This window comes from Hakea prostrata, chromosome 11 (assembly GCF_041222555.1).
Source record: "Hakea prostrata isolate BN-2017 chromosome 11, UWA_Hpros_2, whole genome shotgun sequence".
In the NCBI taxonomy this organism is placed as follows: Eukaryota; Viridiplantae; Streptophyta; class Magnoliopsida; order Proteales; family Proteaceae; genus Hakea; species Hakea prostrata.
The window spans coordinates 8,077,453-8,093,276 of NC_142610.1; the positions used below are offsets into that span (position 1 = coordinate 8,077,453).

General features: G+C 42.0%; 2 protein-coding genes across 2 annotated transcripts; one reads left to right on the top strand and one right to left on the bottom strand.

Moving 5' to 3' along the window:
* Window positions 1-1,740: 1,740 nt before the first annotated feature.
* LOC148999884 (uncharacterized) lies at window positions 1,741-10,950 on the bottom strand. Its single transcript, XM_089139386.1, has 6 exons — window positions 10,664-10,950; window positions 10,462-10,586; window positions 10,255-10,351; window positions 10,052-10,161; window positions 3,004-3,078; window positions 1,741-2,159 (listed from the first exon to the last, which is right to left on the bottom strand). Exons 1-6 carry the CDS (start codon window positions 10,731-10,733, stop codon window positions 2,109-2,111), a joined length of 528 nt encoding a protein of 175 aa, XP_088995512.1. The 5' UTR covers window positions 10,734-10,950; the 3' UTR covers window positions 1,741-2,108.
* On the top strand, window positions 10,951-14,745 carry LOC148999885 (mediator of RNA polymerase II transcription subunit 30-like). The gene is made up of 3 exons (XM_089139387.1): window positions 10,951-11,377; window positions 11,631-11,732; window positions 13,243-14,745. The coding sequence occupies exons 1-3, from the start codon at window positions 11,063-11,065 to the stop codon at window positions 13,339-13,341; spliced, it is 516 nt and encodes a 171-aa protein (XP_088995513.1). The 5' UTR covers window positions 10,951-11,062; the 3' UTR covers window positions 13,342-14,745.
* Window positions 14,746-15,824: the final 1,079 nt, after the last annotated feature.

Here is a 15,824-nt window from a genome sequence, read left to right on the forward strand (position 1 = left end):
TCTTTTGCTGGCAGAGTGGTTCTCATCCGCTCCGTTCTTCAATTATTCTATCTTTATTAGTGTGGAATCTTCTCAATTCCCAAATCGACCATCCATGTTATGGAATCTTTGTTTTGTGCCTTCCTTTGGAAAGGGCAAGAAGCCTCGCACTTCATCCATCCGGTCAGTTGGTCGTCTAGCTGCTGCCCTATTTCTAAAGGAGGCTTGGGAATCCGCCGGATCATAGATGTTAACCTAGCATGCCTTCTCAAGCTTATATGGAAAATTGCCTCAAAGCATGATTCCATCTGGGTTAAGAAGGTTTCTTCTTATCTTCTCTAGTCTGATTCCCTTTGGACTACTTCCATGCCATCCAACCCTTCATGGGTTTGGAGGAAAATCCTCTTGTTGCGTCCCTGCGCTATCGTTGTTGTTTCTACCACTATCTCCTTCGGCTCTTCCTCTTCCTTTTGGCTTGACCCGTGGCATCCGATGGCTATTCTCTTAACTACTTTGGGCCCCACATTGACTATGATACTCATATCTCTAAAACCACCCCTATCTACTTTCATCACAAACGGCTCCTGGAATCCTACCCTCCTCCCCATTCTCACACAAGTTTGGGAAACTCTCTCCCCACTCTCTCGTTCCACTTGTGACCTCCCTATTTGGCTCCCCTCCCCCACCAAAACCTTCTCCACATCCTCAGTCTGGAATCTCCTCAGAGCCCACAACCTTAAACCCCCCCGGCCACCCTTGGTTTGGTTCAAAGGCTTCATCCCCCGTCACTCTCTTACCCTCTGGAGGGCCTTTAATCATGCTCTCTCCACCCAATCCTTCCTTCTTAGCCACCAAATCCCCGCCAACCCCAACTACACTCTCCGTTAGAATGGCTTGGAGGACCTTGAACATCTGTTCTTTTCTTGCCCTTTCTCCGGATTTATCTGGGGAAAGTCTTGGCTTCCATTTGGCGCCGTTTGAGACATTCCTTTGGTTTTACTCAAGATTGGTCTTGGATTCTGAGAAACTTTTTAGGTACTTCCATCCGTGATCGGATTGGTAAACAAGTGTTTTGTGCCTCTATTCATCACCTTTGGTGGGAGCACAACCTTCAAAGATGGATTTCAAATCCTGCTCTATAGATAGGATTTGGAATGCCATCTATTTTGATGTATCTTCTATATTGTTATCTATCCCCCATCCCCAGGTTGATGACACCTCAAGGAACAAGCTTATTGTTGTCTCCTAACTTATTGTTGTCTCCTAGGGCTTTAGTTCTTCTTTTCAGTCTTTTGCTTAAAGACCTTATTCTCTTGTTCGTTTAATATAATTATTTATTTCAAAAAAAAAAAAAAAAAAAAAGCAATCTAAGGTTTATTGTTCAAAGTACCCCTAGTATACCTTGTAGTTCTTACCATCTGTATGGTCTCCCATTTATTTGAGACTTCCCTTCATGGTTTAATCGTTTCTGTTGTCTGCTATGTGGTATTTGCATGCTCAATGGATCAGCCCTCATAGCTCTGATATTATCACAAATTGATCATAGCTGGGTAGATAAGACTACAAGCAAAACCTGCTGCCCCTAATCCATGACGAATTCAAACATCATTATTGAGATGGTTTGTTTCAACCTATACATCGATCATATAAGAAAGATTGAAGCTCCATCTCCAATAGTCATTTTCTGATTCAGCAATCATGTTCAGTTCAGTGAGACAAATCTTCTCTCTCACCGAGTGGTTAAGAAACTCAAAGCTTTTTCATTTCTAAACTGTGCAAGAACACAACATTGATTCAAATGATGCTTCACAAATCTTTGAGTTTCCAGAAAAGAAGATTTCATATATAATAAAACAAATAGCCAACCTTGCTACAGCAACAGAAGTATCAGGAAATAGACACCAAAGAGGGCAATAGAAAAAAACAATATATTAGCATCCTGACACAAACATGGTAGAATAATAACCTCACGTTCCTAAGACGAACAACACTGGAGTATATCAGGCGTCTCATCAGTCCACTGGAACTTCTACCTCGATCTTTAAGCCTGAGCAGCCAAGAATCCGCAAACAGTGGAATAAGCAAACATACACACTTTGCCGTAAGATTTGTATGGATCAGGCTTCTTATCAGTCTACTGGAACTTCAACCTCCATCTTCAACCCCGAGCTGCCAAGAATCTGCAGACAGAGGAATGAGCAAACATACATGCCTTACTGTAAGAGAATTTCTAAGAATTATCAAGAAAGTTGACCAAACCAAAGAAGCGCCCCGTTGTGCCACAAAGTGGCTGAATAACTTCACCGGGGAAACAAAGAATGAGAAGTAGATCAGACAAAATATGCAACAAGGGCAGACAGTATGACTCTCTTCTGACCTCACATTCTTCAGCACAAGAAAATGTGAAAGTCATCGGGTGTGGATCTACTCAAACAATTGTCTAAGGATGCTGCAATTCATAACCATGCTTTTATGCATAAATATTGTTGACTAAGAACTACACTTCTTAAACAACAGCTCCACTTCCTTTTTGTGGAAGATAACCATTTAGGACCTTTTTTTTTTCCTTTCGGGTTCGATTTTCTATTTGGCATTCTTTGGGTGTCAATGGAATTTGGGCTGTTGCACACAATTCAACATTTCACAGTGGGAATGACAGCAGTAGAGCTTGCAAAAGATAAGTAGAGAATGCACTGGGACACAAATAGACCATAATGCTAGGGTCACAAACTAATACAATACAATAGCAGTCACACATAAGAAAGAGACAAGAATAATCTGTTAACTTCCTGGTTAATACTGGGGGCGAAGCATAACACATACAAATATCAAGGATAATTCTCAGGTTGTCCCATGTATGGCAGAAAATGTTCATATTGGTTTACATACTAAAAGACAAGTGAAAGCCTGTCTTGATTTATAACATATATAATGTTTAAAAAACATGTAGTGCATTTTCAAAGTTCCAGTCAAATTAAGAACCCCGTAAAAAGGTAAATAAGAATGATGTACATAACCACAAACCTTTATAAAGTCGGCCAAGACAAATGAAGCATCATTAGAGTAGCCTGCCTCCTCAAGGACATGGGTCAGGACTTGCTGCATGCGAACAAACAGAAAATTTTAGTTTTGTTTCCCTTGCTAACAGAAAGTATTTAGTATGACACGTTGTTCACAATTTATCATGTAAACCCAACTGATAATAACTTCATTCATTACAAAATATGAAAGCTAATGTAAGCTTTATCTAAATAAATGATGAGATATGATAAAGCCTCAGAGACTGCAACACAGTGCAAAACAAAAGGATCCTAACCTGTTTAGATTACTTAAAGATAACTAAGTAGAACTCTAGAACACCCTTCACAATCTGATAAGATTCCTTGTTTGAATTCACCCAAGAAGAAAATGATTTCTTGTTTTAGGAGGGGGGAAAAGAAATAGCATCTGTAAGCTTTATGATATCCACAGCTGGGCTTCATCAAGTGCTGATTTCAAGGAAGAGAACATCTCCAAACAGAGCTTGCAACATATTAACGATGAGATTGATGAAATCAGGAAAATAGCAGCCGTTTATCTCCAAACACCTGACTTATATGTCTGGTTGGAGCCTGACTTGGGCCAGAATTAATCCAAGAACAACCTCTCTTATTCTTCCTTTTTAAATCGGAATGAGCTCTCATTGGCTTGGAATCTCAAGTTTCTGAAAGTCAAGGGATCTGTTGTATGTGATGAATGCCCTGTTCCAGCCCACACCAAACTCAGGCAGCTTCCAAAATCTGAGAATCTAGCCCTCAAGAAGTGGATCCCATCTATTTAAAAAACACTCGTGGAGTGACATTTTATGTGCTCAAACCTTCAGACTAGACACGCACTTGAATGTTGTGTCCACATAGTCTCCTCCAATTGTATCTTCAATTACCACCACCCCAATCTCCATTGTTTTCCAAGCACCATGAGTTCATCATCACTATTGCCAATAATTAAATTGTTGGGACCAAACAAAAGACACTAATGCAATGAGTCTCCTCACCTTCCCCTAAACCATCATTAATTGGCCAAATCTCATCCAACTCCTACAAAAGGGAGTCCATCATACAGCCCCTGAATTAGCTTCAAAACCATCAAACTGGCTTTCATTCATCGTTCACGAATATTGGAAGTTGGCTAAGAGGCCATACATGTTGAGTGGTAACATTCCATTTCAATCCCACCAGCTACAGGAGTGTATTTCCTTCCCATGGCTGTGAGAACACGAGTTTGCTGGTCTAGTGTAGCATGATACCACTACCGCTCTCTACTATGTTAATTTTTCCCCGTTTGAGGGAACATAAGAAATAAGAGAAACCTGTTTGAAAATACCAGCACATTTTTTTCACACCTGGGAATGAACCGTGACAAAAATGTAGCTGATATATAGAAAAAACAATTAGGATTAGTAGCTTCCCTGTCCTAGAAATAACAGGAAGACATAAAGGGGAGTTGCTCTTTAGTGGACACATGATTAATTTGATGGTGAAACAGTATTTTCATGTTCACAACAGAACACCACCCGAACGCCACCTCCACCACCACCTCCACCATTGTCATTGCTACCACCACCATAACTGCCATCACCAACCCCAGCACCACTGCCACCGCCGCTGTTGCCACCACCACCAACCCTCTTCCTCTTCCACCTCCACTAGGACCAGCATGGTGATACAATCCCCACCGCCTCAATGACACCTGAGGGAAAGGAGAACACACCTGGCAGTCAAGTTGTGCGTAGAGCTTCACGAATGAGACAAACTCCAGGGTATTTGAGGGATTACCTATGTAAATAGTGGAAGGATATCTGTAGGAGAGAAAGTATAGAAATTGGGGAAATGATACAGCTGTTGCTAATTTGTTAGGCAGCATGAGCTGTGTTGTAACAACCTACAGATTATCGGCTTTATAAGCATGATGCGAGATAAAGAAGGAATAGAATATTACTCTCAACTCTAAAGTCTCTGCTCTGTCTCTTACCTTCGTCCATATCTCTCCTCATTCTTCCTTCTTATCCTTAAAAACTTCCTCTGTCTCTATCATTGGTCCGACCTGCCGGATATGGCTGAAGGAACCAGAGCACGGCAAGCTGAAGAGATCCTTCGACAGCTGAGCAATGCTTCCACTGACCACGCCTCCCAGATTGGTTCTCTACACAATTCAATGTCTGAACAGCGCACTGTTCTCGCAGCACAACAGAATACCTTGGCAGAGCAGAAACTTATGCTCGCAGAAATTATGTCCAAGTTAACATCTATGGATGGGAGAGTAGCATCAGGCTCACTGCCGCCGGAAAATAGAGGAATACTGGGATCTCCTCCATTGGGATCCCCTCCATTTAACCACAGCGTCACCTCGACCAGTTCAATCCAAACTCGAGCTGCTCGAGTCGATTTTCCCAGATTCAATGGCGTTGATCCCATCGGATGGATCTTCCGAGCTGAGAAATTTTTTGACATACATGGAACTCCGGATGACCAACGCCTCAATCTAGCTTCAATTCACATGGAAGGGCTCACGGTGGTTCCAATGGGTAAGCAAGGCTAATCTCTTACTACTTGGGCCTCCTTTACACGAGCACTTGAAATACGATAGACCAACCGACCAATGATCCAGAGCCCTCTCCCAAGTTGACCCAGACGACAACCCCCAGATACCAAGCCCAATTTGAAGCACTGCTAATCGCGGGAAGGTTTACCCACCGATTGCTTGGTTAGTTTCTTTGTATCCGGCCTCCGATCGATATACGAGAGCGAGGTCAAGGCTCGCCCAAAGGAATTAATGGATGCTGTTATGCTCGCACGAGTTCGGAGCAAAAATTTCTCGAATCCAAACGCTCATATGTCGGCCACACCATTATCTTCACGACCCCCCCACTAATTAACACCACCGCAGCTATGTCCAACCAAAACCTTATTCTCCACCGCAAGCACCGGAATCCCAATTAAGCGTTTATCCACAACCGAAATGGACACGAAGGGAACGAGGACTCGCTCAATTGCGATGAGAAATATGTTCCCGGTCATCGTTGTAAGACCCATTTGTGCTCTTGGAATATAACGACGACATTCGGAAGGGGTTGCTTGCCCCGATGATCTAACAAATACCACACCATAGCAGACATGGATTCTATGTTAACCACTGAAATTTCCTATCATTCATTGGCGGTATATCTACTCCAACCACTCTCGTTATTGGGTATGTTAATGGACAACCTCTCAGAATCGGTTGACGGTGGGAGCACGCACAATTTGTGCAAACCCATGTTGCTCCCGATTAGGAATGGCCAACCGCCCTCCGAGTATGTTGGTCCTTGTCGGAGATGGTAACCGTTACTTGTGAAGGTCAAATCCAACTTGCCCTTGGTAATCCAATATACCACATGATCCAAGCTATGTCTACCCTTAGTTGGGGCCGAATTGATATTGGAGTACGGTGGTTGGCCCAATTGGGCCCAATGTTGTTCGATACACCAAACGAACCCTTGCCTTCACCGTGGATACATCAAACGATATTAGTTGGTACAGTGGACCATCATCCGAACCCATTCACTATCACGGCGAAGGGTCACTACAAGCCCATAATCAGATACCTTATTTTATTGTCTATGGATGGGCCCCAAGAAACCTTCCCAAAATTGGGCTCCAAATCCAGCACTACTCACAGATTATGAGGATATTTCTTGAACCACCCGGCTCCTCCACCACGCACCAAGACCACAAGCATCCCTACACCGGAAGTCAGCCGGTTAAGGTGCGACCTTATCGATACCCTTATTTTCAAAAAAATGAGTTGAGAGACAAGTAACCACCATGTTACAATCGGCATCATACGGCCCAATCACAGCCCCATCTCCCGTCCTATTGGTTAAGAAGAAAGATGGTACTTGGAGATTTTGTGTTGACTATCGGGCCCTAAATGTGATTACTATTAAAGATCGGTTTCCCATCCCAACAATCGATGAGTTATTTGATGAATTGCATGGCGCCCGTTATTTTCGAAATTAGACCTTCGCCGGATATCATCGAGTTCGGTACGAGTGGAAGATATCCATAAAACGCCCGGACTCACGAGGGTCAATGAGTTCTGGTCATGCCATTGGGCTCACCAACGCCCCTCGACCTTCAAGCCATGATGAATGACATTTCGCCCACCTCCACCAATTTGTTTTGGTCTTTGATGACCTCTTGGTCTATAGCCCACTTGGCCTACCCACCTTCCCACTGACACGGTGGCACTCTCCGAGCCCATCAACTATTGCCAAAAGGCCAAGTGTCGCTTGGGCAGCTCACTATTGATTATCTTGGGCATAAGGTTTCGGGTAATGGACTTGAGGTGGATCCAAATAAAATAACCCATGTCTTGCGTGCCACACCAAAAAATGTCCAGACGTTCCCCGCCTACGCTACTATAGGCGCATACGGGTATGCCAAATTGGCCAGCCCACTTACCGATCTAATTAAACATGGAACATCTCATGGACCGATTCAGCTCAAGGCATCCAAACCCTTCAACAAGTATTAATCCATGCTCCTATCCTGCATTACCAAATTTTGACTTGCCTTCACCATCGAAACAGATCCCGGATCCGGTAGGGCAGAACTATCTCAACTGGACATCCATAGCATACTTTAGCAAGAAATTATCACTCAATTACAAGCTGCATCCACTTATGTACGTGAAATGTATGCCATCACTCAAGCCTGGCTAAATGGAGACAATATCTTGGCGCAAATTCATATCAAGACCGATCAAAAGAGTTTGAAGAAGCTCGACTCAAGTTGTCAAACCCCCGAGCATATCATTGGCACCAAATTAATGGGGTACGTCTTGATATCGAATATAAACCAGGAATACAAAATGGAGCCCGATTCTCTCTCACGGTCTCCAGCTCCCTCTCACTCCTTCACGGGGTTTTCCCCAACCGGACTCTTAGATGAATTACGCATCGTATCTACATCGTCGAGTTAGACACTCTCTAAGATCAGGCAGCACCCACAACCCGCAACACCCTTCATATGCCCAACCACCACACCCCTTGACCAAGAGGTTCCTGTTCCCAAACAGTCTGACGAATTCCATGACACCCGATGAGGACACTCGGATATGTTAACTACAAACGCATCAGTGCTAATGTATGAAGGGTATTCAAAGGATGTTAAACAATATGTCGCCACGGTTGTGCCAAGCAATGAAAACACGACAACAGCTCCGACACAACCCCCCAATCCCCACGGGATGATGTCTCTATGGATTTCATAACCGGACTACCTTGTTCACACGGCAAAACATTATTATGGTCGTGGTTGATCGACCAAGCAAATATGCTCATCATGCCTTACCGACTCACTCTCCACCAAGGCTGCACCGATGTTCACCGAAATTATCGCTACATGCCCCGCGATCGATTGTTAGTGATCACGACCCATTGTTTGTAAGTGGTTTTGGAAGGAGTTATTCGATTACAAGGCACCACCACCAACCTTAGCACGCCACCAACCACCATCCAAACAGGTAGTAAATCGCTGCTTGGAAATGTCTTACGCTCATTTGTCAAACAGAGCCCCCCTGGTTCAATTCCTCACGGGCCGAACTCGTACAACACCAGCTATCATTCTTCCACCGGTACTACTCCCTAAGCCCCAATGTCCCACCACCAGCATTGATCAAATATATTCCGAGCACCGCAATGTCCGCGAGCAAGAATTGACCGCCCGCGATGTTGCTCGACTCACCTAAAACTCCGCCTTCAGCTGCTCAAGCTCAATGAAGCATCAGGCCGATAAACACCGTCTGATAAAGAGTTTCAAGTCCGACGGGTGGTCAAATACAGCCGTATCGCCAAATCTCAGCCGCAATCGAAGCTCCAAGCGCCCCCTCCGTATTGTGGTCGTGTGGCAAGGTAGCGATCGCTAGACTTACCATCGAACCCTCATCCACCCTTCCATACTCAAGAAATAGCGAACCCCCGCACTCACCACACCCCGCACCCCTTCCCACGCCAGCCTCTGCCATTCTTCAACATCGTACCTCTCGAGTGGTACCACCGTTCCCAGTCCCGTTCAATGGCGTGATTTGCCACCGAAGATGCTACCGGATCGATTCACCCCGCATCGTCATTCCACAACAACCCGAGGACAAGGACAAGGTTCCTCTGCCGGATAGTAATGATACAATCCCCACCCCCAAGACACCCGAGGGAAAGGAGAAACACACCACAAGCAGAGCTCACGAATGAGACAAACTCGGGTATTTGAGGGATTACCATGTAAATAGTGGAAGGATATCCGAGGAGAGAAAGTATAGAAATTGGGAAATGATACACTTCTAATTTTAGCAGCATAGCTTGTAACAACCTACAATTATCCATAACATGATGCGAGATAAAGAAGGAATATAATATTACTCTCAACTCTAAAGTCTCTGCTCTGTCTCTTACCTTCGTCCATATCTCTCCTCATTCTTCCTTCTTATCCTTAAAAACTTCCTCTGTCTCTATCACATGGCCACCACCTCCCTTCACCACCACCACTTTTACCACTATCGTCTTCTTCTCTTCTCTACTGCCACCATCACCTCTACTAAAACCACCTCCTGAACACAACTTCCATGACCAACATCACCACTGCCTCCTTCACCAAATTTTGAGTTCAGTGGCTTACTGAAATTTTCTTATACACAACAAATAGGAATAGCTCAAATGGTAAGTTAATTGCCTTGTAACAGTCTATCTCTAAGATAATTCACACTGAAAGTGAATATTAATTTGCTGCCATGTGGGTATCTCCTGTGCGGTTCTTGGAAGGCAGCATGTGGCAACTTTAGAATTCAACAATTGTGGTTAAAAGGGCGAAGCAATCACAACAACTGGATCTAAAGTTTTCACATGTCGCATTCCGAGAGCTGTGCAGGTATCAAAGGAAAATTCCATGAAAAGCACAGACGAAGGAAAAGCGAATGGGGAAAAAGAAAACGCTTAACACAAGGCTTATCTAATTTTCTTTTGGGTTGGGGTACCCTAATTTAAGATTCTGAAACAGACCTGTCTCTGCTGTTCAGAGATGTATGATCCCGTCAAATCCCGCAATACCTCCAATATATCATTGAAATTAACCTTCCCATTGCAGTCCGAATCATAAACCTTGAATATAACTGGTAACAAAAATATAATAGAAAATTTTGAGAGAAAGAGAGAGAAATGGATCTTCATGAAAACAAAACATACGAGGGTAGAGAAGCAATTACATTCAATTTTCTGTTGCAAACTGGCACGGGAACTGAATGCACCCAAGAAAGCTACAAATTCCTTAAAATTCAAGCCATCCAACATCCTCAGCAATCTCTGAAGAAAAAGCAAAATCACCCAAACCCCAGATTTAATGTCTTTTTCATTCACATGCATTTTAATTCATGGAAGGCAAGAAAAATTGAAGAAAAACTATGATCACCAACCTGAGAGAGAGGACTGACAGCAAATTCTGGTACAGATAAGAACTCCTCTGCCGAGATGAATCCACCACCATTCCGATCCAGTTGACAAAACCTCTGGTAGAGTGAGACGATTTCCTGCTGTGAAACTGAACCCAAGACACTGTAATCTCAAAGAATAACACTCTCGAAATCCATAAAAAGAAGTACAAAAACACAAACTCACAGGTATGATTGCAGTGCTCCTGGAGTTCTTCTATGTCGTATTGGGTGAGCATTGACGAAGTGTTTCCCATCCTTCTTGCCTGCACAAACCCTAATCACACCATTAAAGTTTCAGAGCAGAAGATCGAGAGAAAATGCGTTCTCTACTGGAGAGAAACGGTAAAGTTGTTCCACGTAGTCCCAAGTCCCAAGTCCCAACAGCAACTACAAAATCCGTGACCCATTTGAATTGACCAAAATACCCTCAAGCTTGAACATTGCAGAGCTATTCGAGGATCGGACGAAGAGTTAGGGTTCGATCGTTTAATGGGTTTTCCTTCATTTCTGGGTTCTTCCGTTCCCAATTTTCTCTTAAAATCTTAGGTTTTAGTCGAGTAATTGTTAGGATTTGTGTTTGTAGATGATGGAAGAGGAATCCGTGATGCCAAATAGGAAGAACACACTACAATTAGCAGAGGAGGGGCTGAAGTATTTAGAAGACACAACTGAATCAGCATTTCAGATCCTTTCTTCCATTAATGATGAGTTATGTAATCCTGCATTGTGGTCAACAAAAGCTGCGACTCACTCTTCTGATGGCATTAACAGTGATGTTTCTGGCTCAACAAATCATGCTGAAACAGGAAGTGGAACCTTGGAAGAGGCTCGGCTTCGTTATAAATCTTCTGTGGCTTCCCTTCGAGATGTTCTTTCTGCCATTCCCAATTCTGAAAAGGCAAGTCAAAAATCTAGACTATAAAATATTTACAGAGGTATTGAAGGACTTTAGTTGATGATTACTCTTAGTTCTTGCACGCTTTTACTGGATTATTATTATCAATAGAAGACTAAGTCACTGGATCAATTTTTTTGAATGAAATTCCTCTAAATTGTATGTTCAATTGTTTTCTCACTTTTTGGCTTTTTTATCTCCTTCTTGGAGTCTCTGATGATACAATATATTTTGATCTTATATGATCTTAACATAGGTGACGGCAGGTGAGACAGTTTCCACCATTGAAGACTCAGAATCCCAAGTAGGTGAAGCTGAAATTGAGAAACTGGAGGAAAAATTAACCAATCTAGGAAAGGTATTTTGCCATTTGTTAATTTTTTTTTGACTTTGATGTCTCCTTTTTCTCTACATTGTCTTATTTCAACTTCTGTGGGGGCCAAGTATGATTTGGTTTGCTCCATCTACACAATATCCCAATGGAAGGAATATGTTCTTTGGCCAGAACTGAATGTTCTAGCTTACTTCAGTGAAATTGTTATACAGGGAGCCGGAAAGGGAGAAGCACTCCTTCTCCTTACCTCCCAACTCACGGCCGCCCACAAGGGACGCCTAGGCCTTTTCCTTTCTTCTTTTGTATAAGGGGTCATAGTTCTCTCCCCCCCACCTCCCCCTCTGCCCCACCCCAAAAGAAAGGGGAAAAGGAAAACCACCGAATGGAAGGAATATGTTCTTTGGCCAGAACTGAATGTTCTAGTTTACTTCAGTGAAATTGTTATACAGGGAAAGGTGAGTAAAAGCATCTCCTTTCTCCTTTTAAACCTCATCTTCAACTCACAGTTGCCATGACTCCATCAAGTGGACTGTTAATCTTAGGCTTTCTTTTTCCTTTCTTCTTTATGTATAAAGGGGTCATGAGTTACTCTACACACCCCACCTCCCCCTTCCTGATCCCACCCCAAAAGAAAAAGGGAAAAAAAAGGAAAATCCTTCCTAGAATGAAAGTGCATTGTAGAATCCTGCCTTGTCTTTCATCATGTGATCTGTCCTTGTGATGCTAATAGTCGAGGGAAATCAAACATGTAAATAACTTGACTTATGTTTTCTTTTTCAGATATGGTTGTACAAGACTCACACTGTCTATACTCCTACACTAAGAACAATCAAAGTAAACAACAGTTCACACTAATAGAGAACTAAAATGATTGCTTCCTTATCTTTGTAATATTCGACCGGTGGTGATAGATAATTGGCTTCTCAGTATAAAGCAGTGCTTATGAACTTCTCCTGAGTCCTGACTATTTGCTTTTGTAGGATTAGAAATCTAATTTATTGTTGCCAAACCAAGGGGTGGAAGACAAGGGACATGGTGCAAGTCCTCGACAGACCCAACATTTTTCTCTGTGCGTTTATAATTAATAGGGGCAATTCAGTTCTCTTCATCCACCCCTTCTTTTCTCCTCCCCAGAAAAGATTTTAAGAAAGTTAAATCTTTCTACTTGTTTAGATTGATATGATATTACAGCAAGGATATGATTGCAGCCATCATTACCCATCTCAATCTTTCTTTTTGCATGACTATTTACAGAACCTTTTTGCCAAAAAAAACTGTTTACAGAACCTAGACTTTCCAATGCTAACTATGACTGAATCCTAATATAACACCGGAAAGTGAAAACTTTTGTCACATTATGGTCTTCTCTGCTTTTCCTTGACAGATATAATTAATTAATCTGTGCCTTCTCCATGAAATCAACTGCAATCCCTCCTTTTTTTCTTGAAACCGAAGATGGTACTTAAACACTCATCTATATTGCTTGTGAAAGTTCTTACACATTACTCATTTGGCTGCTATCTTCTTAATGCAGGAACTTATAGGTAAGAACAAGCATCTCAAGCTCCTGATCGATCAGCTCCGTGATCTCATCACTGACATCTCCATGTGGCAAAGTTCCTGTTCTGCTTGAGTCTCCAAATAAACCTGTATAATGGAAAAGTGGTAACAAAGCATTGAATACCCTGTGGAATTTAGCCAATTTTTTTTTTATTGATGTGGAGTCTCACTAACTAGTGTTAAAAGTTGACATGGACAAAGTCATGGCCCTTGTCTTGGTCAAGTACTTGAAATTTCATATAGTAAATACCTAACAAAAAAACATAGGTGGTCGAATGTAGTAAGTCTTTTATGGCTGTAACTAGAACTTTGGACGAATCTTATTTTTTCAAATCTGAGGTAGAAACATGATTCACCATCTTCTTTGATGTTTCATTGAGGCTTCTTTCCATTCCCCATCCCCCTGTGGCTGACATCCCCAAAAATAGGTTCATTGTTAGTTTCTGGGGTCTCAGCTGCTCTCTCATCCCCCCTTGAGCTTCTTGCTCCCCCCTTGTCTCTTTTGTATCTCCTTTGTTCAGTTCTTTGTCTTAATATATTACTTATTCATCCAAAAAAAAAAAAACATGATTCACCATGGTTATATAAATACATGGATTCTTGAATTCTTCTTTGGTTGCAGAACTAATGTGTTGCATTGATCAGTGTCATCAGAATTGTGGGGTTCATGTATGGTATTTGTCAATAGGATTGAACAGTGGCCCTTTAATGTGGAGTTTAGTCATTGACCTGAGAACACAAAGGTCCTCAAGGAATGGTGCCACATTCAATTCGATTGCCAAAGACTTAAAACTTGCATTGCTAGTGTAATTTTGGAACTGACATCCTGATTGAACAGGAATTCCAACCCCCCCCCCCCCCAAAGTTTTCACCTGAAACCAAACAGGAATAGATAGCTGTCTATCTTTGTCATATGTAGCAAGATGAGGAGTGTAAAGCACCCAACAGTAGAAGATTTTGGCTTTGATTCTGGTGTAGAGGATGAATTGATAAAGAAAATCAAAACCCAAGGAAATAAGTACAATGTGTTGAAGGCAACTTGATTTTAGAAGGGTTAACTCTACAGGTTGGAATGCTTCTCATTCTGGTTCACCTCCATTTTCCACCATTAGCAAATTGCCCCACTTCAAAGATAATATCTGTAAATGGAGTTACTAAGCCTTTGGCCATATACAGACTATACTTCAATCACTCTGAAGCAGATTTAGCTAAGCATTAGATTTACCTAGCACAGCAGCCTCAAAAGGAGAAGGAAAAATTCTGCTTCCAGAGGTTTCAGAGAGGCCCTTATTCATGTGAGGTTGAAATGCTTGTGAATCAATTGGTTGCAAGAAGTTGAAATTCTGCATTCTGCTGATCAACTGGCTCTTGTCAAATATTTCTCATCTGATGTGATCAAACTTGCTCATGCGCTTGTGGACTTGTCTTGGAAAATCAATGCTTGGATCTATGAACTACATTTTGACAAACAGTTCAATTTCTTTACCCACAAATAGAGGGTTGTTAGAACTAATAACACTGAATCTAGTGACAAAGAAGGCTTCAATGAGCACCAAAAGCACCAGCTCCAAATTTACCTCATTATGCCATCTAGGTTTATATTCCTAATTCAAAAAAAAAAATTCTATGGCTTGAACATATTATCCTATGACACTATGTGCAATTTCCTTTCCAAAGAAAGACAAATCAATAAGAAATATGCAAACATAGATTCAAGTTTGGCATTACTAGATGTGTAAATTTAGCTTCTTTACAATACTACAGTGAACAATTGTATTCATCCTACACAAGATAGAAGCCAAGCTCTCCACCCTTCGAGTCTCTTCCTCACCTTCTCAAGAATAAGAGTGCATCCATTTCATTGATGGGTTCCCTGAAATAAGAGGTATTCCATACCAAGATACCTATGTAGGTAACTTTAAAACCCGTTAGTTCCAAAAGTTGCATCCTACTACTTCGGATTAGAGTAGGCAGAAAACTCATTTAAAGCCCGTAGACCAACCTCGATGTTCAGTCGACTCTTTACTTATTATATGGATCATCAAATCATCCACAAAGATGAGATGGGTGAGCTTGGAGCTTTTGCATCTCAAAGCAGTTTTATTTATCTATTTTCTTTTTCAATCGCATCGAGTCCATTCTTTCTCTTGAAATATCCTTGAAAAGTTCCTATTTTTAATGAGTATTGAAATGGAATAGTGATGATAAATCCCCTTACTAGAGCCTCTCCAGAAAATTCTTCCTGATTTAGGCTTCCAATCCACATTTTTTTATTCTAACAATTGTTAGTAGGGGCAATCGCGGGTATTTAGTTCAGGTACAAGATACTATCATTACCACCTGGACAATTAGACATCCAACCCATTGAGATCAAGGTACCTCAGTTTAGGCTCTCTTTGGGTTCAAGGCAGGTTCATGCTGGTTCGGACCAACATGGCCAAAATTGCGTAACTATTTATGACCGATATGGGCTATCTTCTTCTTCTTTTTAGCTGGGCTAGGGAATCTAAGGCCCATATTAGGATTTGGGCCTAGGCGAGTCCATTTTATTATTGA

What these genes read in the sequence shown, in the direction of transcription:
- LOC148999884 (XM_089139386.1), bottom strand. Translation starts at nt 10,733, where the DNA reads ATGGGAAACACTTCGTCAATGCTCACCCAATACGACATAGAAGAACTC. An exon ending in GGAGCACTGCAATCATACCT is followed by an intron (nt 10,587 to 10,663) that starts GTGAGTTTGTGT and finishes TCTTGGGTTCAG; the next exon opens with TTTCACAGCAGGAAATCGTC. An exon ending in TCTCTGAACAGCAGAGACAG is followed by an intron (nt 3,079 to 10,051) that starts GTCTGTTTCAGA and finishes GTTCGCATGCAG; the next exon opens with CAAGTCCTGACCCATGTCCT.
- LOC148999885 (XM_089139387.1), top strand. Translation starts at nt 11,063, where the DNA reads ATGATGGAAGAGGAATCCGTGATGCCAAATAGGAAGAACACACTACAA. An exon ending in CCATTCCCAATTCTGAAAAG is followed by an intron (nt 11,378 to 11,630) that starts GCAAGTCAAAAA and finishes ATCTTAACATAG; the next exon opens with GTGACGGCAGGTGAGACAGT. An exon ending in AATTAACCAATCTAGGAAAG is followed by an intron (nt 11,733 to 13,242) that starts GTATTTTGCCAT and finishes TTCTTAATGCAG; the next exon opens with GAACTTATAGGTAAGAACAA.